The sequence below is a fragment of the Carassius gibelio genome, chromosome B20 (genome assembly GCF_023724105.1).
Source record: "Carassius gibelio isolate Cgi1373 ecotype wild population from Czech Republic chromosome B20, carGib1.2-hapl.c, whole genome shotgun sequence".
In the NCBI taxonomy this organism is placed as follows: domain Eukaryota; kingdom Metazoa; phylum Chordata; class Actinopteri; order Cypriniformes; family Cyprinidae; genus Carassius; species Carassius gibelio.
The window spans coordinates 25,081,611-25,108,966 of record NC_068415.1 but is presented as its reverse complement, the minus strand read 5'-3'; the positions used below and the strand labels follow the sequence as shown (position 1 = coordinate 25,108,966).

The 27,356-nt window shown below is 39.3% G+C and overlaps 1 protein-coding gene across 1 annotated transcript; it reads left to right on the top strand.

Moving 5' to 3' along the window:
- The first annotated feature begins 6,924 nt into the window (after positions 1-6,924).
- Positions 6,925-22,391, top strand: LOC127984364 (transmembrane protein 200A). The gene is made up of 2 exons (XM_052587009.1): positions 6,925-7,835; positions 13,980-22,391. Exon 2 carries the CDS (start codon positions 13,998-14,000, stop codon positions 15,489-15,491), a length of 1,494 nt encoding a protein of 497 aa, XP_052442969.1. The 5' UTR covers positions 6,925-7,835; positions 13,980-13,997; the 3' UTR covers positions 15,492-22,391.
- Positions 22,392-27,356: the final 4,965 nt, after the last annotated feature.

The following is a 27,356-nucleotide window of genomic DNA, read 5'->3' as shown; positions in this document are numbered from 1 at the left end:
ATTATCTTTCATATCTAACCTACAAATACACTACTTTAGTGACAAGACAAAAGGATGTAGTTGTGAGAACAGCATTGTCAGCAGCAATGGTTGTCCCCTCGACCATGTTAGATTATGACCCGCCCAACTTGGAAGCTCTGGAATCAGAATTATTTCCAAATTTCCCAATAGTAAATACCGCTTGAGAGGTGTTCAGATCTAATTTTCGATTAGGAAACTTGTGTTTTCGATACTTCCGAGAACACATGAAGACAACATGAGTCTCCCTGACAATTTTGCAGTAAGATATAAATATAAAAAATATAATTGTAACTCCCACATCAGGTTCTGCCTAACAGTAATTACCAGCACTTAGCTTTCCAACTTCTGGCAAAGTCCTGTGAAATCTAGCACTTGTTGTGAATCAGGAGGATATATTATACCCCATATACTGTATCTGTGTAACTCTGTATGTATGCACACAGCTCATGGGCTTTCTGGTGCTTTGTTGCTGTTATTTGCTGTTTTGTCCATTGGTTTATCTTGTGTAACCTCCACCAATCTGCAAATAAACCTTGCAGTTGCACCCACATTCTGGTTAATAGAAGATTCATTGCAATAATCTTTCAACAAATATTGTAAGGTAACTTGTGGTTAAGCAATTAACAGGTTATAATGTTTTTGTTAAACTTTAACTGTTCATGTTAATCTTTTTTTTATGTTAGGTTAACTTTTGTAAATGAGTGGAGTTGTCAAGAAGGCAATGTCTCCACTGTTTTTTTAAATGCATGTGGAAAATATGACTTGTCTCTTCGGATTGGAAACAGATGGTATTCCATGGCTGGTCTTCTGCTGGAGCAAAAGATGTTTTGAGGAGAGATGTCCCAATGTCTTAACATGAGACACAGATGCACGAGTGCTGTGATGAGAACTGACACGCTGCCTGAGACCAGTTTCAACCGTTCACACAGCAGTCCAAATATCTCAGCCGGCAAAGAAAAGTGCAAGAGAGTGAGAGAAAGACAAATCAGACAAAACCTAAGCCCCTGCCTAAAACTTGTGATTACTGCCTGCAGTAATTTTGTGGTTGTTTTTAATGCTTGTGGTTGTGATGCTTGTGGAAACAGCAACATGAGTTTACTGGTAAAACACTATTTGGTTGCCAGTCCTTGGTAATTTTACACTGTTTCTGATGTGTTGACTCACAAGACATAAGACATTCATAAGACATTCAGATTTGAAGTCTAATTGTGAAAACAGATAACTTTATTTTGTTAAATTTGCTTCACACTACCTAAAAAATACTTTCTATGAAGCCCATATTTATAATACATTATGAGGGTATTCTTAAGGCATTATAATGAATGCATAACCCATCATAAAAAAAAATTACAATATGTTATATCAACTCATGAATAATCATAACAACAATTATAATACATCATAATACTTATGTATGTGTTGTTATAAGTTAAAGAGTATGATTATTTATAAAATACAATGAACACCGTATTAAATCTACTTTATTTTCAGTATGATGGACTGTATCATATCTTGACATTGTTTAAGATCTGCACAGTATCTTACTACAGCTTGTGATTGGTTAGATGTTGAGTGTTATTTGAGTGTTTCCTGTGGGGCTAATGTTAATTTATTGATGTGATGTGTAAAAGATACTCCAATCCTCCAACTGAAAAAAATCTTTTATATGGTTACATTTTATTTTGATGGTCCCCTTAATCAGTCGACTATAACCAACTTTGCAACTACATGCCAAATAACTCTCATTGGAGTATTAATATGTTCAAGAATGGTTGAATCTAGTACGGTAGAATAAGCTGACGTACTTTCAGAGACACTTATAGTCAGTTTATCTGTTGGCTGAACATCAAAATGAAGTGTTAGCATATATTTACAGAAGCAGACATACTAATACTCTAATGATCACTAGTTGATATGTAGTTACAGAGTTACTTATCAAGAACTGTCTAAAGGGTACCACCAAAATAATCAAACTGATATTACAATAAAAATAGTTCAAAGCAAATGTCAAGTCAAGTCACCTTTATTTATATAGGCTTTAAACAAAACCGATTGCGTCAAAGCCACTGAAAAATTTTTATTATGAAAACAGTGTCTCAATAATGCAAAATGATAGAGGCAGTTCATCATTGAATTTAGTGATGTCATCATTCAGCTCAATTCCGTTTAAATAGTTTTATTTCAATCAATCATTTGCAATCAAGTCAATGATATCGCTGTAGATGAAGTGACCCCAACTAAGCAAGCCAGAGGCGACAGCGGCAAGGAACCGAAACTCCATCGGTGACAGAATGGAGAAAAAACCTTGGGAGAAACCAGGCTCAGTTGGGGGTCAGTTCTCCTCTGACCAGACGAAACCAGTAGTTCAATTCCAGACTGCAGCAAAGTCAGATTGTGCAGAAGAATGTGTCATATTACACATTCATCTGATCTGATATCTGATCGTATGGCTGTTTGAGAGAATTAATATTTTTATTATTATTATTACTACTTATATGTGGTCTTTGAATGCGTAACTAAAGTAGCATCAGAAAAATGGCAAGATATGAGATTTATAATGCATTATAACTATGAGAAATATACTCCATTGTAATAGTGGATGAAATGTGTTCATTGTGTTATAAATCATCATACTCTTAAAGGCTATAACCACACATAAGTGGTTACAACATATCATACGTTTTTTTTATAATACATTATGCATTCATTATAATGTCTTAAGAATACTATGACGAGCGTCCCGTGTCTCCCTGGAAACAAAGGAGGAACACCTGGCCGTCCTCATCACGGGCTCAGGATCGGTCACAGCTGCACATCATCAGACATAAGCCACGCAAGCCCTAACACCAAAGAGACACTTCTCCATGAAACTGAGCATTAACTCTCCCTCTGATTTCTCCCACAGACAGCAGTGTGTGACCGATCATGCCCACAGGAGCACAACACAGACCCACTGCACTGGGAGGAAGGAAGAGAGCACTCACCTGGATCTTTCTCTTTCACCCTGCCTCTTATAAATAAATCCACCCTCCGGGGCATTTATTGAGCAATCCTTGTCATGTGGTTCTTCACCCCGTGAAAATACCCTTATAATGTATTATAAATATAGGCTTCATAGAAAGTGTTACCAAAAACTGTAACAAGCACTGTTTTCCAATGCTTAATGATGAGTGTGTGTTAACTCTGTTGGTGTTTGTGGAGGTAGTGTGAACTAGTCTTCGGGTTGTTTTTGCAGTGGCTATACACCAATGCGCTCCCACAGACACCTTTTTTAAAGATTGTATATGTGTCTGTCACCTCCAAACTACCCTGTGTTGGCACGTAACAAAAGACACTGCTTGTGTACATGCTGAGGAGATAGATGAATCCTCGTGTGTGAAGGGTAATCCATCTGTGGACTGAATTCTGGTCACTCATTATGTAACAGAAAACTGTTGGAGCAGTATTCAACTCTGTCAACACGTTATAATGCTTTTACCTTATATAATCATACTCAAAAATGGCTAAAAACTGAAAGATGGTATGTTTGTGGCACATGTGGTTCTCTGTAATGAACTAATGTAAGAAGCATGCATGCATTCCTCCACAGTGAACACATATCTAGGATTCATGACGGCATCAGGCTTTCCTCAGCTGTCTCTTAAGATGATCGTCTTTTCATGAATAATGAAATGATCGAGCAAACAACAAAATCCTGCGTCAATGCAATGGTGGGATTCTTCATTTTTCCCCCAGCATGTGCAGAAAAGCACTCATTAACTGAAGAACATGCCTATTTTTAGACACTCTTTGACTATAGTGATCACACCTACGCTGTCTGCCGTGCTAGATTCATCCTCCACTGCTCTTAAGACTCATGTCTCTATTCACCTCCTCTGTGATGCTGGCTCAATTACACGCTTGTGGAGGAAATGAAGATGTTGTTGTTAGGTGCTTGTGATAAGCACTCTATAAACTCAGAGACTTAGTGCAAATTTTCAGTTCACTCAAGAAATTTAAATAATCTTCATTACTTATATTTTATCAATGGACTTTATAGAGCACTTTCCTTTCTTTCCTTTTCATTTCCGTGGAGCACAAAAATAGATGTAAGGCAGAATGTCTAAGCTTCTCGTTTCCATGCAACAAAAGTGGATGATTTTATAGTATAACCAAGCTCCAAAATTGATTAAAATTAAAGCACAATAGATGTATCATAAATATCGAAGGTATCACTCTTGTGTAAAATTGTGCTACTCTCAGAAAATGTAATTCTGTATTATAGCTCTCAAAAAATATTCTCACATCCAAGTTTGCATATTGAAACTTGGCATGTCATGTTTAGCTGTGAGCTGGGTGGGAAAATGATCGCCATCACCAGCCAAACGTGGGTAATTTTTCACAGGGGTGGTTAATTTAGCTTTATTTACCAGCTCGATGTGTCAGACGGCTTGTGTTGGATTGGCCTTATGCATTCTTGTTGAAGTAACATATTTATGTACTGACTAGCAAAAGCAGAAACAGGTTCTTGTTCACTTCACATTTTTGTTCTTGAGTTTGAGTTAAATTCTTTCAAAGTTTTTTTCTGTCTTTTTTTTTTATTTTTTATAAATCCACACCCATCAAGGTGTAATACTTTGTGCATTAATCATTTTCATATATGCAGTGAATTCTGATGTTTAAATTCAAAATCTATAATAAAATGGTTGGCTGATGTGCCATGTGAGTATGTGAGTGAGATTTGAGAGTCCCAAAAAACAAATTAAAGTTCTTGTATAAAAAGCTATTTTAAGATTTGTCATGGTACTTTTGAAGCAGTACCATCTACTTTTGTTGAATGCTAAGAGCAGCTCAGACATTTGTGCTTCTGATGTGTCTCATGAAAGAAAACAACACAGGATCAGAAAAAACTAAGGGTTTATAAATGATAACAGAAATTTCATTTTTAGAGACTTTTTTTTTATTTTTTAAGCTGGCTCTTCTCTGACTATGAGTCTAAGGCTTAGTGTTTAAGAAACTAATCATGTATTCCCCTAAAAACACATCTCAAGCTCATTTATGTCTGGTGGAGTCTGATTGACTTTCAGTGATTTAATGATTCATCAGCTTAGGATTGTTCCTCTGTGTCGTTATCATTATTGCTGTGGTTAGAACTTCCCCACAGAGAAATAGAACGACAATTAAAACCTCATAGTTACCGTCCTTGTTATAAACGGCCCATTAGACTGTGAGAGTGTGTTCGGATGTAATGTATTCACCTGAAACATCTGCTGGGATGACAACACTGAGAAACACATTAATACAGAAGGAATATGTTGTAGCGCACTACACAAGCCCATCTGCCTACGCTCCGCTTGAATAAAATATTCATCAGACAGACTACGCAGGCTATGCAATCTTCTTCATGACTCCAATTTTGAGCAGAATCCAGCTATGCTTTCATGAATACCAAAATTACTTATTTTAAAAAACCTGTTTATTCTTCCTCAGTCTTGTTTGAGGGCAAAGACATAGTCCCTGTGTTGAAAACGGAAGAAAACTCATCCCAGATGCACAGTTTCCTTCTGGGGTGCATGCATGCATGTACTGATGTTAGAAAAAAGGACAAACATCAAGTCATTTGAACAGAATTAAAATGCCAGATCTGCTCCAACCAGAAGGTTTATTGGACATGCCTCCCTCTTAGCGTATAACAATGTTTTATTTCCTAATTGCTCATTGCATCCCTGTTAACCGCAGTGTCAATCAAATAAACAAGGACCTCTGAGAGCTGTGTGTGGGGGTGAGCAGCTCCAGAAGTGAGAGGCACTTCTCCACAGCAGGAAGACACACAGACACAATTACACTGATTCATAATTCAAATTAAAACAGTTAAGGGTCGGAGCCGACGTGTAGTGTGGTTTTCACTTTGCTTGCTGTCAATTCTAAGGACTGTTTTGTTAAAATTCATCTGTTTAGTCTGATGTCACTGTTTCTGGCTCCAAACGCTCCTTCAGATGCCAAAAACCAACAACGAACGCCACTCATATACACTGACTTTTAAAAGCTCAGCTAAAAGTTGTGCTATAATGAACATTACACTCATAAATGGCTGCTGGGAGTGTTCTCACCTCAAGGTTCCATGCATCGCAACTTAACAGACAGGGAGGAAATCATCCGAAAAAAAATGAATCTTTAAAACTGTTAATGAATTACAAAATATCTGATCACAAGAAAAGAAGAAAAATAGCACGTTGTCATAAAAGCCCTTGTTAGCGAGTGAGAGACAGAAAGAGCGAGAAGAGAGATTATATATTCATGTTTGTGAGAGAGAAAAAGCCTTGTGAACTCAGTTATGCATAGCTTAAACACAGGAAACCAGAGAGATGCCGACATCTGTAGTCTTTTAGATACAGCATTTCAGTGCATTAACTCTTCAGCTGCCACACACAGATGAAAACATGGTGTAAAAGAAGGAAAAAGAATAAGTCAAATTTATTGAACTTCCTAAAACTTAATAAGAAGTGAGGACCACTATATGTTAAAAAATTTATTTAAAAAATCCCCATTTTATTATAAAGAGTTAAAAGGGTTACCTCATGATTTACTCACTCTCAAGCCATCCTACTGTATTTGACTTTCAAATGAATCCAATCAGAGTTATTATTTAAAAACGTCCTGGCTCTTCCAAGCTTTATCATGGCAGTGAATGGCTGTTTTTTTTCAATAGTCCAAAATTTGTTCAATAAAGTGCACCCATCCTTAATAAAAATCCCTCACATGGCTCTGGTTGTGGGGGTGAATAAAGGCCTCCCATAGCAAATCAATGGACCCCCCCATATTTAAATCCCCATATGCTAAACAGTGAAGTATAGTTTACAGTATTGAGATTAAATTAAATATGAATGGTTGGATTCAAGTGTGTCCTTGTTCCAGACCCTGTCATCCAAATCTCACTCCAGCCAGTCAATTCACATTGCTATCTAATATAGAAAGTGGCATTAGTAACAAAGTTTATCTCCTGTAATAAAATATGTTTTTATGACAGTAGCTGTGGTTGTTAGCCTACAGAAATATTTGCGTCCACGAAATGATCATGTCAGCGTTGGTTTCAAGTAACATACGTAATGTGTTTGCAAGGAGGTTTCTTTTCTTTTCTTTTTTCTTTTTTTCGTCCCACGCAAATTATTTATTAAAATTCGCGCTCTCGCTCTCTCTCTCTCTCTCTCTCTCTCGCTGTCAGTGTGCGTCATCTGGAGTGGCGTCACGTGGGAGTACAAAGCCAGCGCTCGCGCTCTGCGCGTTACTAACGATTCGCGCCTCGGTCTCGAGAGGAGATACTTCACAAAGAACGATGCTATTTCTTATTTACTACAACCATACAACCAAATATGAGTGACTTTTACTTTTTGTCGACGCGAACTCGTCTATTTAGTAGGATTATTCACGCTCGCCTTGTGCTGTTTATTATGGATGTTTAGACTAGAAAAACGCTCGACCGGTGGACAGAAAGAAAATAAAGGGAACAGTGGAAGAAAGAGAAACTAACTTGTTCCGTTTTCGAGATATTCTCGTCCAAACCACATCTTTTGCTCGTAAATAGTGAAGTTTGTCTGGAGCACGTATCCAGCTGCTGAGATGATGGAGAGGATGAGCGCTCAGAGGGAAGTTTTCTCTCCAGACATCCAAATAAAGAGAGTCTCACCGACCCGATTATCAAACTACAGAAAAACAGCTCTCAAAGCAAAGTACTGGCGAAAGTGTCCTTCACTGTGAGGCGGAAATATGATGCTGCGCGCGAGATCTACTTGTGCGTAATGGACACATAACATCAGGAGGAGCCTCTCAGCAGACAGGTGTGTGTTATCGGTCAAAAAAACATTCATGTTAAGCTTTATCATTCACTGAATAGCAAACCAGTAAAACATATACATTTAGTGAAGTGGTGAAGGGTGGTCTTGTTTTTAGATTAGCCTTCATCAAACCTGTTTTTGTCATTACGCACAGATTTCAAATGTATTTCTCCACTTCTGCCAGGTTCTCACAAGTATTTTATCTACTCATTTATCTGTTTATATGAATGATGCGATAAAAATAAATAAATAAAATGTTGAGCATGTTTGTTAAAGGTCAGTATCTCTCCATCAGAAAAAAGGCCAGTATTGGAGAGCAAATGATCGATGTGATTGGGCCACAGAGGACTTTATTACTTCTGCCTCCCACACACGCACACAGATCTGTGCTCATGAACACCAGATGATCGTGGGAAGTCATATATATTCATACAAGAATCTACCCTTAAGAATTTATATATGAATTCTATCTCATAATGAAAAATAAATACACTTATAAATATTCAAATATATTTATACATTTAGCGTGCGTATTAAATATCGTGTTTTTGTAATGAAACAATGACAAACAGAAAAGATCATAGGATTCTTTGCTAAATAAGTAACTGTTTTTTCTATAATTTAACCAGTTTTTAAGCATGAAATGAAAACTGTCCCTGTTTACTTTCTTAATCCACAGTTTGAGGCTTCCGGTGGGATTCTGTTTAGCTGTTGTGATCATTTAGACAGCGTTACTGATGATGGCAGGCACTGGAGGCTTGTACGGATTGCTGTGGAAGACAGCTACAGAAAGCTCAGGGCCATCACTGTGGCAGTCATAAAAACATTAGGGCTCAGCTCTCAGTGCCGAATGTTAACAGCCCCAAGGAATGGTTCATGTTTCTGCCTGGTTTTATGTTTTGCACAGAGTTGAGCATTCTAGCCTTTCAAAGCAAGAATCTTGAACCCCGTTCATGGAGACACACTGAAGGCTTCGTTGGAAGGTGTGTGTACACTGTGAAACTTCAATGTAAACACCCACTGCTATGATTGGCTAATATTGCTGTGCTCATTCTTACATACCAGAGCAAAGTCTGCATCAAAGTATTTCTGTATTGACGCCAGAACTGTTTACACAACTGCATTCCCAGAATTTTTTTTTTTTTTTACATGAGTTTGTACAGTTGTGTTTGACATGCACAGCTATGAGGACTGCTTTTGAGGACCATACAGAGATCTTATACTCTTTTGAGCTCATTGTACAAATTGCACATCCACTGTTGTTATTCCAGCTTTGTTTTCTGTTATCATTTTCATTTCTCATTATGTTCAGCTACTATAGTTGTTATCAAACTGCAAGTGACACATATTTTTCCTGTGTACTGTGGAGCCAAAAAACAAAACAAGACACCTTGGTGCTGGTGCTGAACAACAAAGTTTTTATTCCTTTATTTATTTTTATAAAAACGATACAAATATGCACATTAAACTGTTTGATTAAACATACTGCTGAACAATGATCACTGGTATTGTGCTTTGTTAGGGGATTAATTAACTTAACCTAATGCATCCTTTACAAATGAGATGGATCTGATAGACAGATAGAAGGACAGTTTTCATATGTTTTTGCATCTTCATGTCAACTAAATTATTATTTTATCAACAAAAATGAAGAAAATAGAGTAAAACCAACTAAAACAATTAACTGAAATATTTACCAACATTAAAATATTTAAGGCAAAAGTTTATTTGTCTAAAACAAACAATTGTGTTAAAATGATAAAATGAATCTTCTCACATTATCATTGTGCATTTTTGTAAAACTAGAAAGGCACCCTTGTTAACAACAGCCAGGTTTTTTGTTTGCAGCAGTTTTGTTTGAATTATATTTATTCGCTGTACCCCTTGTAGAGGGTTCATTTAAAAATATGGAAAAAATATAAATATGTTTTGATCTACTGCAATCATGACCTCAAGTTGAATAAAAATATTTCAAATAAGGCAAAACAGGCATTAAAATAAGCTAAACAACCACATAAATAAATAAAAATCGAGATCATTTGGATTTTAACTCACCTTCTCAACATACATTTTTTCTTTTTAAAAACCCTTCTATCCACTGTCTTGGAAGACCTGAATACTAGAGGAAGACGTTTTCAAAACATAATATAGCATTGTAATTCAGTAAATCTGGGGCAGGGAATGAGAGAAATGTGAGAATTGTTTAGTGTGTCATATCCTCCTCCATTGTGTGTGACAGACCTTTGGAAGACGAGAGCAGATTTTCTGCAAAAATAGTTGCTATGTGTGACATCCTCTACAAAAATTGAGTTACAATTAAACATTGCCTTTTATTAGCACCTCGTGAAATGCTCCTCGAAGTGCTTTATTGTATTGTAGTTCCTTTGTATCTCTGAAAACCCATGTCTAAAATAAAACATCTGGGATAACGAGCGATGAATGTATTGTGCAGTCTGTTGAACACATGTTTGAAGATAAGATGTTTGAAGCTGCTGATAAACACACAGGCAATTAGTAATGGCTCGCAGAGAGTTAAAGCATTCTTTAGAGCAAAGTGCCCATTTCCAGACTGTAGCATACAACAGATGACTGTTGGCTATGATCTCATAATGTGTGCTTTTGTTCTCATGTTTGTTTATATAATCTCCTCTAAACACCTCTTCTATCCTGAAGCTTTCAACTCTATTAACATTTTGTAGATTCATGGCTTGGTTTCCTTTAGTAGAAAATAAGTTTGTGTATGTGCAGTGGATTGCACTACTCGCCTTGTGTCGTACGTACATCAAAAGTCATCGTTGACATCACATGCTTCATTCTCTTGGATTATAAATACAACATCACACTAAGGCAGGCTAATAACAGGGTTTTAAGCACCACCTGTTAAGTGATTAGATTAAAATTTAACTAGACATGACACTAATATAGATGGATGTTTGCTTAGTAGATTAAATCTTTCTCCAGTCTTTCTCTTGTCTCCTCCCTAATGATTTTTATAGTGGACTGACAATTTTATGTATTTTTTTTATTAATTTATTAGAAGAGGTTGGAAGACTCTTCTGGCTTTTATTAACACCCATCTCCCCTCAATCTATCTGCCCCCTGCCACCAATATTTGATGAGTTTACCCAATGACTCAACATCAAAAGAGAAAAACATCAATACCTCTTACTACTATCTGAATGCATGGGGGTGCTAGTTTCACCTGGGATCTGATTAGTTCCTGTTTGTCAACATTTAGTCATAATTTTGATCATCACTCGCTTTGTCAAGTCACCTTTATTTATATAGCGCTTTAAACAAAATACATTGCGTCAAAGCAACTGAACAACATTCATTAGGAAAACAGTGTCTCAATAATGCAAAATGACAGTTAAAGGCAGTTCATCATTGAATTCAGTGATGTCATCTCTGTTCAGTTGAAATAGTGTCTGTTTTTATTTGCAATCAAGTCAACGATATCGCTGTAGATGAAGTGACCCCAACTAAGCAAGCCAGAGGCGACAGCAGCAAGGAACCGAAACTCCATCGGTGGCAGAATGGAGAAAAAAACCTTGGAAGAAACCAGGCTCAGTTGGGGTCAGTTCTCCTCTGACCAGACGAAACCAGTAGTTCAATTCCAGGCTGCAGCAAAGTCAGATTGTGCAGAAGAATCATCTGTTTCCTGTGGTCTTGTCCTGGTGCTCCTCTGAGACAAGGTCTTTACAGGGGATCTGTATCTGGGGCTCTAGTTGTCCTGGTCTCCGCTGTCTTTCAGGGATGTAGAGGTCCTTTCTAGGTGCTGATCCACCATCTGGTCTGGATACGTACTGGATCCGGGTGACTGTAGTGTTCCTCTGATCTGGATACAGACTGGATCTGGTGGCTATGGTGACTTCGGAATAAGAGTGAAACAGACAAATATTAGCGTAGATGCCATTCTTCCAATGATGTAGAAAGTACATCGGGTGTTATGGGAAGTGTTCCCGGTTCCGGTTTACCTAATTAATGCAGCCTAAAAATCCTTTAACGGATTTGGATATTAAAAGCATATTAGTATGTTATGTGTATGCCAGGTTAAAGAGATGGGTCTTTAATCTAGATTTAAACTGCAAGAGTGTGTCTGCCTCCCGAACAATGTTAGGTAGGTTATTCCAGAGTTTAGGCGCCAAATAGGAAAAGGATCTGCCGCCCGCAGTTGATTTTGATATTCTAGGTATTATCAAATTGCGTTTTGAGAACGTAGCGGACGTAGAGGATTATAATGTAAAAGGAGCTCATTCAAATACTGAGGTGCTAAACCATTCAGGGCTTTATAAGTAATAAGCAATATTTTAAAATCTATATGATGTTTGATAGGGAGCCAATGCAGTGTATTAAAACTTTATCTGCAGCCAGAACTAACTCGGATGTAAAATCAGCAAACTCTTTAATAAAGTCTGTATGGTGGCCTGTATACAGTAGCCAGTACAAACATAACAGGGGATTTATCATTAACATTTGTTTCTCTGGATAATGTTATATAAAGCACCATTACTTCAAACGAGTTATACTTGAAGCCTGCCCTCTGAGAAATCCTGAAAACATTGTTATAAATTGAAGCAACACCTCCCCCTTTGCCTTTTAGACGCCGCTCATATTTATAACAGTAATCTTGGGGGGTGGACGCATTTAAAATAATGTAATCATCAGGTTTTAGCCAGGTTTCTGTCAAACAGAGCACATCTAGATTATGATCAGTGATCATATTATTTATAAAAAGTGTTTTCGTAGAAAGGGATCTGATATTCAATAAGCCAAGCTTTATCATTTGTTTATCCATATTGCATCTGTTTTTTTTTTTTTTTTTGTTGAATCTCAACTAAATTGTTACTGTTTAACTTGTTTTGGACATTCTTTGTATTTTCTAGTTCGGGGAACAGAGACAGTCTCTATAGTGTGATATCTAGGTGAAAGAGTCTCTATGTGCTGAGAATTAATTGACCTCTATGACGTGAGGCAGCTAGCAGTTGGTCGGTTTAGCAAGTCTGTCTGCTTCCTGATCTATATATACTTTGTCAGATTGAATATAAATTATTATTTAACAACCTGATAAAAAATGTAAAATCGACAGATGCAGTTGGTTAGTGCACTTCAAGCAAAATGTCTGTGCATGAAAACAGCTCGCCTTGAGATATAGGTCATAATGCTTTGAATCCAATCAGTGGTAAATCTGATGTTTGACAAGATTTTTGGTTGTTTGCTGATAGACAGCACATTCCTACTGCCTGCTGCTTTTTGTTAGAAATCTCCATTTACAGTGGTAGAGGGATCGAGACATGGTGAGATATTCTTTAACAAATCTCCATGTTGTCTCCAGACTCCAGAGTTGTCTTAAATTTCTTCTTCTATTTTTTTTCTTTCTTTTTTTCTCTCATGTAGTTCATAATTGTGACACTGGGCCACAAAACCAGTCGCAAATAGCATAGATATATTTGTAGCAGTATCCAACAATACATTGTATTTTTTTTTTGTATTGTATTTTTTTGTTTTTGCATTATTGACACACTGTTTTCCTAATGAATGTTGTTCAGTTGCTTTTACGCAATGTATTTTGTTTAAAGCACTATATAAATAAAGGTGGCTTGACTTGACTTGTATGGGTTAAAATTATAAATGTTTCTTTTATGCTAAAAATTATGAGGAAATTAAGTAAAAATCATGTTTCATGAAGATATTTTGTAAATGTTCTACTGTAAACTTAAACTAAATTTTTTATTAGTAATATGCATTGCTAAGAAATTAGTTTGGACAGCTTTAAAGGCGATTTTCTCAATATTTACATTTTTTACACCCTCAGCTTCCAGATTTTCAAATAGTTGTATCTCAGCCAATTATTGTCCTATCCTAACAAATCACACATCAATAGAAAGCTTCTTTATTCATCTTTCATATGGTTTTATGGTCCATGTTCACAATTATGTAACTATCGTGACTTTATTTGCTTGCTCTGTGTACAAACCAAGACAAAGGTAACAACATAATGCTGTGATCGGAAAACATTTGAAAACCTTTAGACCAGTTATCAGTGAACAACATCCAGAGCTTTACCTTGAGATCAAAGATTAGATGCTTGAGTCAAGACTGAAGCCTCCAGCTTACTTTAACATTTGTTTATTCCTTTATTTGCAGGCTTGTATTGCCGTAGCAATGATTGCAACAGGTGGGGTGATCACGGGGCTCGCTGCATTGAAAAGACAAGACTCCACCCGCTCTCAGTATCATCTGCCAACCCAGAGCCCCACCTCTGCACCTGAGAAGAAATGCACTAAGCGTAAACCCAGAGCTGATGTGGTGGTGGTGAGAGGAAAGGTCAGACTGTATTCAGCCTCAGGATTCTTCCTGGTTTTGGGAGTGCTGATCCTCCTGGCAGGTATTGCAATGGCTGTTCTAGGATACTGGCCTCATAAGGACCACCAGAAGGCACCAGAAAGCAAGTTGTCTGTGAACAATACACAGTTTGTCCGAGAGCAAGTGGGCTCCATTGCGCAATTCTTAGAGCAACACCTGCATTCAGAGAAGATGAAAATGTTGGGTCCTTTCACAATGGGAATTGGGATTTTTATCTTTATTTGTGCTAATGCCATCTTACACGAGAACAGGGATCGTGAGACAAAGATCATCCACATGAGGGACATGTACTCGACTGTCATAGACATTCACAGCCTGCGGATTAAGGAGCAGAAGTGTACAAACGGGGCCTACATGGGTCCCTATGCGGACACAGAGATCCGTTCCTTCGGTCTGGACAGTCAGTTTGCCTCACGGCTCACAGCAAACACACTAATGTCCTTCTCTGGTCTCGATGGGGATGTCCGATTCTCCCACAGGACCAGCTCAGCTGAGGATGATGAGGGTCTAATGAGTGAGGCCAGAGGCGGATTAGGCCTGTTGTCGCCTACCTACAGAGACCGCTCTGAATGTATCTTTGGTTTCCAGGGTGAGGGTATTCGTCGGTGGGAAGACAAACGTGGCGCACTAAAGAAATGCCAAACACGCTCCATCGTTTCCTCTTCCATCAGCGCCTTCACACTGCCCGTCATCAAACTCAACAACTGTGTCATCGATGAGCCTGACATTGATAGCATCACGGAAGACTTAGAGCCGAACAGGGTCCACTCCAGACCTCCATCAATGGAATCTTTAACAGTCCCTGTTCCCGACATTGCCAAAGCTTTCAAGCCTCCGGGTGGCCACTTGCTCCGGAGCAACTCAGCCACTGAAACCCCGAGTCCTGCATCATCCCATTCTTCATTGTCTCCTAGATCCACCAGTGGTAGGTTCCTGTCCCCGGGAGCGGCACGTAAAGACTTTGGCTCCAATAACTCCCTCCACATGTTTTCAGCCCATTCTAAATCTCTGGATTTAGAGAGAGGGCCCACAATGCTGACTGTCCAGCCTGAACAGAGGAAACACCCGAGCTGGCCCAGATTGGACCGAAGTAATAGTAAAGGATACACCAAACTGGAGAACAAGGAGGACCCTATGGACAGGCTAATAGTTCCCCCGGTGGCCGTGAAGAAGGACTACACTAAAAAGGAGAAACTTCTTATGATCTCCAGGTCTCACAATAACTTGAGCTTCGAGCATGATGAGTTTATGAGCAGCAGTTTGAAGAGAGGCACCTCAGAGACTAGATTTTAAAACTGAGCTAGGGCCTTATATATAAAGCGTGTGTACGCTCAGATTTGATCTTAGAGTGTGCGCACCCTTAAATCCACACCAACACTCATATTTGTCAAAACTGTCTTTGATGTGGAAAAGTGCTTGGTATCACTTCAGAGTCTGAGCAGACATACAACTTTTTCGTTTTTACAGCAGGTTTTTGGAAATGTAAACTATTCTAAATGAAAGAATTTGGATGATGACTGCAATCTTTTACGTGTTAAGGACATTAATTAGGAGTTGTTTACAAGGCAGAAAGCTGAAACCATCCTGTTGATAATGTTCTAGATCATTTGCAATTCATAGATTTCACATCTGAAAGAGAGGCGTACGTGCGTTTTTTGTATGTACGTTCATTCTATCAATCACATGTTCGCATATTTGAGAGATGATTATAAGATAAAATATAGGATGATTTCTGTGCAAAATTTTATAAATCAGGCCCCTCAAATGTCAACCCAGTGGCTTCTGACGTTCACGATCTGCCTGCAATACAGAATACAGTTCTTGCTGTTTTTTTTATTTTAAGGCCCTTGTAAGCTCAGAATTATGCTGAGCTTACAGAGCTCACAAAGCTGAGCTGCAGAATTATACGGCTGAATTTATTAAAAAAAAAAAAAACACCTAACTCTAAAAAAAAATCTAACAAATGGGTTGTCAGCTGTTTTTCGTAGTATTAGTTGTACTTGATAACATACAAAAAGTTTACCAAAGTTTGACCAATAGAAAGGTGTGATTTTCAAGATGGTGTCCAAGATGGACAGGGAGCACTTAAAATATCCTAACTGCTTCTTTATTTGACCTAGCCAAGTAATCTTGTTGTCTAGCCCAATGTTTTCTGGGACTATAATGAATCCATTGGAGATGTCTAAATTGAACTGACAGGATTACATACTTATGAAATACGTGATTTGTCAGATTACTGTAAGGTTTTATCAGTGTTTGGGGTGAACCAGAGTTGTAAACAATTTAACCTATTTCATGTAACTGCTATTCAGATGATCCACTGTTATTGCACAACTGCCGAACACAACGGTGCAGTTGCAGGGCATATGGACTGCCATGCATGCCTGCTTGTGGACCATGTCAAGTTGGGAATAGTGAGAATCATCATAATCAACCTCTATTCGAGGAAGAGTATGATGACTAATGGGAAATATACAGGTGCTAGTCATATAATCAAAAAGTTGATTTATTTAACTAATTCCATTTAAAAATTGAAACTTGTATATTATATCAATTCATTACACACAGACTGATACATTTCAAATGTTTATTTCTTTTAATTTTTATGATTATAACTAGATTTGTTCTGATTCCGATACTAGTATCGGAAATATCACCGATAACACAACAAATTCTGGCATCGGCATCGGCGAGTACATTAACCCATATACCGATCCGATACCATTTTCTTAAACTACCTAGTTATGGCCGCTAGCTTTGCCTAACTGCTGCACGGTTCTTCTTCGCTGCTCAGAATGCATTGAAAACACAGGAAGTTGTGCTGTGTTGCCACAAGCAACTCCTGTTTAGAGCAGCGAAGAAGAAATGACAACGAGTTAGCAGCACTGATCTATATATGACTGGATCGCTCATCGCGTTCTGAACTGCCAACAGACAGTGAAGCGGCTTCTATATTGTAGATCAGTGGTTAGCAGTATGTCCGCTGTTTAGCAGTATTTCAGACTGGACCAACCAGACAGTAAAACGGCGACTAGGGATGCCACAAGTACTGGCACTTCACTACCAAGTCGGTGCTGAAAATGTAAAAATGTGAAGATACCAGCGTCTCTGTAGAACCGGTAGTAAGTTTGAGTATATTCGTAATAATAATAATACGTCTCTATTAATAATAATAATGCCTCGACGGTTCCTTGTTTTTTACTTGTTTTGCTGTAAAGAGATTATCTGATTAATATATAATTTTTTATATTCCTAGACTTATTTGTTGCAGTTTTTTATACAGTTATATTGTAAAACTAAAATACCTTTTTTTGGTTTGGGGTGTTAGATTTTTGCCTGCATTTGAAGTTCTTTTTCGCTTAAGAAAATAAATAATATTACTGTCAAATTCATGTCAGATAATAAAAATACTGTAATAAATACAGTAGTTCACCATGTACTTGTTCATGTTTTATCAAGGGATAAGTCTGAAGCACACCATAAAATAATTCTAGCAATTAACACAGGGCTAGTAGTATATACAGCTGTATATAGAGATACACACCCAGGTATCGGATCAGTACTCTGTATCGGCCGATACCCTGAGCCCAGGTATCGGAATCGGTATCGGGAAGAGAAAAAGGGTATCGGAACATCTCTAATTATAACTGACAACTAAGGAAAATCCCAAGTTCAGTATCTCAGAAAATAAGAATATTGTGAAAAGGTTCAATATTGAAGACACCTGATTCCACACTCTAATCAGCTAATTAACTCAAAACACCTGCAAAGACTTTAAATGGTCTCTCAGTCTAGTTCTGTAGGCTACACAATCATGGAGAAGACTGCTGACTTGACAGTTGACCAAAAGATGACCATTGACACCTTGCACAAGGAGGGCAAGACACAAAAGGTCATTGCAAAAGAGGCTGGCTGTTCACAGAGTTCTGTATCCAAGCACATTAATAGAGAGGCGAAGGAAAGGAAAAGATGTGGTAGAAAAAAAGTGTACAAGCAATAGAGATAACCGCACCCTGGAGAGGATTGTGAAACAAAACCCATTCTAAAATGTGGGGGGGATTCAGAAAGAGTGGACTGCAGCTGGAGTCTGTGCTTCAAGAACCACTACACACAGACGTATGCAAGACATGGGTTTCAGCTTCACATTCCTTGTGTCAAGCCACTCTCGAACAACAGACAGCGTCAGAAGCAATTTGCTTCAAACAGGACTGGACGGCTGCTGAGTGGTCCAAAGTTATGTTCTCTGATGAAAGTAAATTTAGCATTTCCTTTGGAAATCAGGGTCCCAGAGTCTGGAGGAAGAGAGGAGAGGCACACAATCCACTTTGCTTGAGGTCCAGTGTAAAGTTTCCACAGCCAGTGATGGTTTTGGGTGCCATGTCATCTGCTGGTGTTGGTCCACTGTGTTTTCTGAGGTCCAAGGTCAATGCAGAATACCAGGAAGTTTTTGAGCACTTCATGCTTCCTGCTGCTGACCAACTATTCTGATTTCATTTTCCAACAGGACTTGGCACCTGCACACAGTGCCAAAGCTTCCGGTACCTGGTTTAAGGACCATGGTATCCCTGTTCTTAATTGGGTAACAATCTCACCTGACCTTAACCCCATAGAAATCTATAGGATATTTTAATGTGGAAGATGTGATGTGCCAGAGCCAACAATGCAGAAGAGCTGAAGGACACTATCAGAGTAACCTGGGCTCTCATAACACCTGAGCAGTGCCACAGACTGATCGACTCCATGCCACGCCGCATTGCTGCAGTAATTCATGCAAAAGGAGCCCCAACTAAGTATTGAGTGCTGTACATGCTCATACTTTTCATGTTCATACTTTTCAGTTTGCCAAGATTTCTAAAAATCCTTTTATTTGTATTGGTCTTAAGTAATTAATTCAAATTTTCTGAATTTGGGATTTTCCTTAGTTGTCCGCTATAATCATCAAAACTAAAAGAAGTAAACATTTGAAATATATCAGTCTATGTGTAATGAATGAATGTAATATACAAGTTTCACTTTTTGAATGGAATTAGTGAAATAAATCAACTTTTTGATGATATTCTAATTACATGACCAGCATCTGTAGTGAAGGTCAGAGTCCAATAAAGTATAAAAAAACAGAATAAGATGCAACAACTGAAGAAAATAGAAAAATATATGTATAAATGAGAAAAGTATTAGAAATATTTATAAAAAAGGCAAACAAATATTTTACAAAATATAAACGCATATATATATATATATATATAATTGTTTTGACTAATTTTACAGTACCACACAGTTCTAATGAACTTATTCTTTATCGGAATTTTGAAACACAGAAACCACCAACATTAGGCAAAATGATATGCAAATATGCAATTATTTAAAGGGGGGGTGAAATGCTCGTTTTCACTCAATATCCTGTTAATCTTGAGTACCTATAGAGTAGCACTGCATCCCTCATAACTCCAAAAAGTCTTTAGTTTTATTATATTCATTAGAGAAAGATAGTCTGTACTGATTTTTCCCGGAAAAACACGAGCCGCTGGAGGCGTGACGTGTGGGCGGAGCTAAAGAATCACGAGCGCGAGTAGGCTTTTGCGTTGAGAGCGTTTGGAAGCTGTGACATTACCGTGAGGAAAAAAACATCCAAAACAAACCATGGCTAACAGTCAGATTCAGCCGTTTATTTCTGATCCAGAATCAGATCCAGAGGCTGAAATTTAACAAGAGCAGCATCAGCGACAACGTCTCTATGTGGTATGTACTGAAACTGTATATATTTGCTTAGCGGTTTTGGAAAATGACTAAGTTCCACTATATGTCGTCTTTTTTTTTTTTTAAGCTGTACATGTGGAAAGTGCAGTTTGATGACAACATCGCATGTTGTTTACTTGATGTGCTTACGTGCCGATAGCTAAGTTAATAACAGAGATATTTGAAGCAGTTTTACTCACCACATGCGGTTCCAACACACGATCGTGACTCTTTTTCGTTGGGACTGCATTATCCTTAAGAAATAAACGATGTGCAAATCCAGCGTAAAACTGGGCCTTGTTTGTAAAACAAGCATCTTCGAAATGCAGGGAACAAACAAAAACACTTGCACAACTCCGTTGATGCTCTGTAAAAATAAACTCCATCCACTGGTCCCTTAATGCTGGTTTATTTGGGTATAAACACTTTATCTGTGCAGTGTTGTCTTGCCCTGGCAAAAAAAACACTCTTCTCTTGTGACATTTCACGACGCTCTCGCTCTGATCAGTGATTGTCTGTGCTCAGCCTCTCAGTCCTCAGCTATACAGGAGCACGCGCTCTTCCGGCAGAAGTGCCTTTGGGACCCATATAAGGAAATTCCGCTCCATCTAACGTCACACAGAGCCATACTCGAAAAAAACTTTCCGAAACTTGTGACAAACCGGAACGTACAACTTAATTTTTGAAACTTTGTCCATGTTTAGCATGGGAATCCAACTCTTTAACAGTGTAAAAAACTCAGTATGCATGAAATAGCATTTCAACCCCCCAACCCCCCCAAAAGGGAAAATTGAAAATTGCTTCAATATATAATTGTACTTGCAATCGATTATCTGTCATGCACATATGCTAATTAGAATATTACATGCCCAAAACATGTATCGGCCACCAGTATTCCTGGTCTAGGAAGAATACAAAGGAGTAATGGTAATTTTAAGGACCTGACGGCCGCCATTTTGAAAATGGGGCATTTCTTGGAGTAAACTTTTAGGGTGCTTTCACATCTCTAGTTCAGTTCATTTGGTCCGAACCAAGGGCAAACAATTATACATTGTATTATTTTTCATGCGCTTTTGGTTCCTTTTCACACCACACTTTATTGCTTTGATCCGAATCAGTTGAAACAAACCAAAATGCAGTCACATGACAATATCCACATAACTCATTGGCAATGAAATATTTCCTAAACTGCTTTTCGATTGGTCAGAATTTGCGTGCGGGAAAATTCCAGCATAAGAGGAAAAGCCAGCAAACAACACGGAGACAACACAACTATGGAGAGATGACTGTGCAAGCTGGATTTGTCCCTGGCCATAATCTATTACATTGTTTGTATACACCACTATATGCAAACAATAAATTTCTATAATGCAGCTTGAAAACAACATTCTAATGCACTGCAAACGGGGAGTGGGAATCGATCGTAACTTCAAGCGGAGGCATGCATTAATTCTTCTCAACTCTGACATGCTCTTGGTCATCGGACCAAATTTCTATGAGGCTCCGCACCTCCTCACTACTCCAAGTTTGTCCACGAGCTACCATGCTAAAGTGCAAAGTGTCAACAAACACTTCCTCATCCCATAATGCACAGCGCATCTGACTACGGCAGCTGTTTTAGTCCAAAAATGATCAGTACTTTGTTACTTTTTCGAGGTCGGATCATGTTCTCACCACAAACGAACCGCTCCAGAGTTCGTGTGAAAGCGTACCGAGCCCACCTCTTCAAGCAGGTCTCGGTACTCTTGTTTGGTCCGCTTTTGGTGCGCACCCAAGTGAGATTGCTGCTTTGTCACCTGCCTAAACGTACCGCACCAAAGGGGGAAACGAACTCTGGTACGATTCAACCAAACTAAATGAGGTAGGTGTGAAAGCACCCTTATTATGTTTTTAAGTACATCTGATACTACTGTAAACCATTGAGAAAGCTTTTGTTAGAATTTTTTTGGGGTCAAGCCACATTTGCAGCTCACTAAATGGGTAACAATTTAGTTTGATTGCCCCTTTAGAACATTTTTTTTTGACAATAAGTACAACAGACAGACATTCAGGTGACTATAAGTAACTCTGAGAGCTAGTAGATACAGTATGTTGGTACAACGTTAATTATAGCCAACAGAATGGTTTAAAGGGACCTTTAAAATAAGGAAAACTTCAGAATTATATTTTACCATGAATTTGAAATACAAAAGCGAGCCGTAACGGTAAATAAAAGCATGGGTATGGTGAAAAATTTGGTAATTAACAGGTTAGTGAAACTTGTTCAGATGTGTTTGTAGTGTTTTTGTTAACATTCAGACAGGATCTATTGTCTGTTTGAGTGCAGTATGTGTGTTGTACCAGCACTGCTAGTTATATTACTAATTTATTGTTTAAAACACGCAGACACTGATATTTTTGAAGAGAACTTATCTATGTATAATGTATCTGTTTCTCAGAATAAACAACCTTTCCAGATATTGCCGTCCTGTTTTGTGTTAATTCTTATGTTTGTTGCACACTAATTAATCATAATAATAATTACATGTACCAGTAACTAGGTTTAGTATATCAGACTCATATTAATGGGATAGCTCACCAAAAAAATATAATTCTGGAATCATTTACTTATTATCACATTCTTCACAGTCCATATGCTGTTTCTTTCTTCTGTGTAATTTTCACACAGCTCTTTTCCAGACAATAACAGTTCCCTTTAAGGTCGGACACTCTTAATACCATGTCGGTGACCGATGAATTGGGCCCTCGCTTAGACTTAAACTAAATAGCCAATGGACATTGGCATGCGTTGATTGATTCCAGCTGACATTTATCACAGTGTGAGCATAAAAAGGCAGGCGCAACACATACCAGCTTTTCGCTCCGGAGCTGAGCGATCACATTTGACTACTCTACTGAGAGAAAAATGAAAGAGTTCAGTGCACTCTTTGGAGCACTTGGTGTTGACGGTACAGGGTTTCAGTAGTGCTTGTTTTACTGTGTCGAGTGGGGTGCACACATCAGGCTGCAGTACCCCCTGTTGTGTTACAGCATGCTAAAATAGCTTTTTCCCTAAAAGAGCATTCACAGATACATCTTTTTAAAGATTACATTGCGTCTTTGTAAATACAACATTGCGTCTTGCGACAGACAATGGATCACCCATGTGTTTCTGGATGTAGTCATTACTTGGCATCGGGTGATGGTCACGATCGCTGTCTCATGTGCCTGGGCATTTAGCATACCGAGGTGGTGTTTGCAGATGAGTCATGTTCTCATTGCGGGAAAATGATTGGTGTCGCGGGTCAAGCTCTGTTACCTCAAAGGGGTGAAGCTCTGTTGCCTCATCCTCGACCTAGTTCTTGTCATGGTGGCAGTCAGGCACAGGCCACTTCAGTCAGAAGCATGGTTGGTCTGAGGGTAACAGTAATGGTAAATCCTCTAGGGAACAAATCCTCAGGGGACCATTGCACCTCTTGCACTATGCAACCAGCCAATGGAACTTGCTGGGTCCTCTACAAGGAAAGAACCAGCGGTATCCTTTGGCACTCTTCCCGACTGGATATCAATCACTGCATCGGAGGGTGAGCCAGAGCTTTCTGGAGAGGAAGATTCGCCTGCCCTGCTGCCTCTGAGACTGTAGCAATGCCTGCATCCAGAAATAATGGCTATGCTTTCCCGGGCCGCCGTGAGGGTAGGGCTCGAGTGGAGACCTCCACCATGTCCTGAGCCCTCAAGGTTAGATGACTAGTTCTTTGGGGTGTTCCAAGCTGGTTAGGTAAACCGGAACCGGGAACACTTCCCATAACACCCGATGTACTTGCTACATCATTGGAAGAATGGCATCTACGCTAATATTAGTCTGTTTCTCTCTTATTCCGAGGTCACTGTAGCCACCAGATCCAGTCTGTATACAGATCAGAGGGTCACTGTAGTCACCTGGATCCTGTACGTATCCAGACCAGATGGTGGATCAGCACCTAAAAAAGACCTCTACATCCCTGAAAGACAGCGGAGACCAGGACAACTAGATGCCCCAGATACAAATCCCCTGTAAAGACCTTGTCTCAGAGGACCACCAAGACAAGACCACAAGAAACAGATTATTCTTCTGCACAATCTGACTTTGCTGCAGCTTGGAATTGAACTACTGGTTTCGTCTGGTCAGAGGAGAACTGGCCCCCCAACTGAGCCTGGTTTCTCCCAAGGTTTTTTTCTCTATTCTGTCACCAATGGAGTTTCGGTTCCTTGCCGCTGTCGCCACTGGCTTGCTTAGTTGGGGTCACTTCATCTACAGTGATGTCGTTGACTTGATTGCAAATAAATGCACAGACACTATTTAAACTGAACAGAGAAGACATCACTGAATTCAATGATGAACTGCCTTTAACTATCATTTTTCATTATTGACACACTTGTTTCTTAATGAATGTTGTTCAGTTGCTTTGACGCAATGTATTTTGTTTAAAGCGCTATATAAATAAAGTTGACTTGATTTGTCAGAGCCCCATCCCAGTGCATTTCTTCCCAGAGGTGCATGAGGGGCTTACCAGGTTGTGGAAGGTACCTTTTTCTGCTGCAAAACCAGCCTGCTAACTCATTCTCCCTCACCACTTTTGACGGTGGTGCAGCTGGGGGTATATGGGGGTCCTCCCAGTGGAGTGGTCGGTTGCAATGCAGCTGTGTCATGATACTGCGTCCTTCTTGCAGGGAAACCCTTGTCTCGCCTCCTGGGTCTGTAGGTATTCATCTGGTCTGTCCAGCAATGCTTATACGACCTGTGGAGAAGCTTCCTCCACCTTACACGATACAGCATTACTGTAGGTTCTTCAGGCTAAAGCTCTGAGGGACCTGCATGAGGGTGGTCACAATCCAGAAGTTCTAAAAGAGCTCCGAACTGCAACTGACCTCACATGAAGGTTACTGCGAGTTCTCTGGGTCGTGCAATGTCGACACTCGTGGTCCAGGAGCATCACCTCTGGTTGTGTCTGGTCGACATGAGGGACACCTACAAAGTTTGTTTTTTCAAGGTCCCTGTGTTCGGCAAGACAGTTGAGAACATGGCCCAGCAGTTCACGGCTGCACAGGAGCAGACTTAGGCAATCCGACCTTCTGCCTCAGCGGACTGCTATCTCTATCCCTTCTGCCACCCGCAGTGCCCCAGCCTGCTCATCACTGAGGTCAGCCCCTTGCGTCCACCCCCACTCATGTGCCACATCCACAGTAGCCTCTGTCCATTGGTCCTAGGAGGGCATGGAGATTCGAAGTGGAACCTGTTTCTTGAATGGTGTTCTTCTCACTGAGAATACCCCCGGATATTCCCGATCAGGGTCTTGCTTTTCGTTCTGCAGCAAGGGTTGGAGTGAAGGCCGTCTCCCTTCACCCTTAAAGTCTATGTCACTGTGATTGCTGCTAACCATGAACCCATGGAAGCGAAGTCAGTAGGGAGGCATGACCTGGTCTTCAGGTTTCTTAGGGGGGCGAGAAGATTAAATCCTCCCTGGTCCCCCTCTATACTCTCTTGGGACCTGTCTTTAGTGCTTGAAGTACTACAGCAGGGCCCTTTTAAGCCTTTTCAGTCAGTTGAGCTAAAGTTTCTATCAAACAAAACTCTATTCCTGCTTGCACTTGCTTCTGTCAAGAGGGTATAGGACCTTAGTTCTCGGTTGATGATTCGTGCCTAGAGTTCAGGCCGGCTGACTCCCAGTTAATCCTTAGGCCCCGCCCCGGCCCGGCTATGTGTCCAAAGTTACTATTAACCATTTCAGGATCAGGTAGTGTGAACCTGCAAGCGCTGTCCCCAGAGGAGGCAAACCCAGCCCTAGCTTTGCATTGTCCTGTCGGAGCCTTGACACGGTATGTAAACCGGACACAAAGCTTTAGGACTTCAGACCAGCTCTTTGTCTGTTACAGAGGCTGTTACGGAGGCTGGCAGAAGGGGAAGGCCATCTCTAAGCAGAGGATGGCCCACTGGATTGTGGATGCCGTCACCTGTCACCCCAACCTAGCCTTCCATATGTAAGGGTGAGCAACCATGGCGCTTTGGTAGGGATCCAAATTCATCAGTCACCGATGACTGCTGTGCCACTGCTGATTGGCCAGGTCACCGGCTCGGCTCCTCAGCAAAAACCTGATATGCATTGCCCCCTTTTCATGCTCACGCTGTGATTAGCGGCAGCTGGATGCAGTCATCGCATGCCAATGTCCATTGGCTTGTTTTGTTTACATTCAAAGTAGATTGGTCTCTCTAAGTGTAATCCCAATTCGTCGGTCTCCATTCTCTCCTTTAGGGAATGAGGGTTACATACCAAGATGTTTGTAGTTGCATTGTAAATCTCATAAATTAATTACCAGAAAAAATTGTCAAGGAATTAATGTAAAGTAGTCAATGCAACTCATTTGCTATATTCTAAGTCTTCCGAAGTCTTTATGTTATGAACTGAAACTAAAATTTTCACATTTGCTGATAAGCTCTTGAATCTTATTTATATTAACACAATTTGGAATTTGGATTACTTTTATGATAGTTTAACATACATATGTTGTCCTTTTTAAAAGAAAGATTTCTAAGGATTTGGAACAACATCCGATTAAATAAGAGAATCTTCTGTCTTGTTTAAGTCACATGGCCTGCTAAAATGTAAAAAAATAAATAAATAAAAAAATTCCATGAGGAAACCCTTGAAATTATGTTTTTATTAACAAATTCGGGAGGAGTTCGTCAAATACTTAGCCTGAATCAACACAGGTGGACCACAATCAAATAATCAATCCCATTGTATAAATATCGCTGACTTACCTCTATCCATTGATGGTTTATCAGCATCCCTCCTCCACCCCATCTCCTAACTTCGAGGTCACTTTATAAATAGACAGGGAAGGGTGGGGCCATTCCTGAGCTCGGAACCCTTCCCTGGACAGCACGCCAAATACGCATACCATACCTCAGCTAATTATATGTAAACATAACTCGTAAAAAGGGAGATTTAACACTAAATACAGTGTGTGCACTACGCATAATTATTAGGCACATTGATATTCTGATCATATTTATTTTTCCAAGCACATTTGACCAATTCCAAACCACATCAATCTTAATTACTATTAAATTTGTATTTTATAATTTATAAGTGACATATAATTGTCCATGAAAGCAGGAAATGGAAAAACTCCCTATATTCAGGTGTGGATTATTATTAGGCATGTTTTCTTTTACAAATAAAAGTTAAAAATGAACTCAGACTCAGAGCTCATTTTATTCCACCCCATATCCTGAAAAATCTGTCTTGCAGAGATGAATTGTAATTCTGTAAACTCCAAGAAGGTTCCAGTTCTGGAAAATGTTGGTGCTGGAGACTAAATGGTTCCTGATGGTTTTACATATAATTCTTTACATGAATTCTTAAATCTAATTCTTAAATCTAAGTCTTTTTTTCTCCTCCA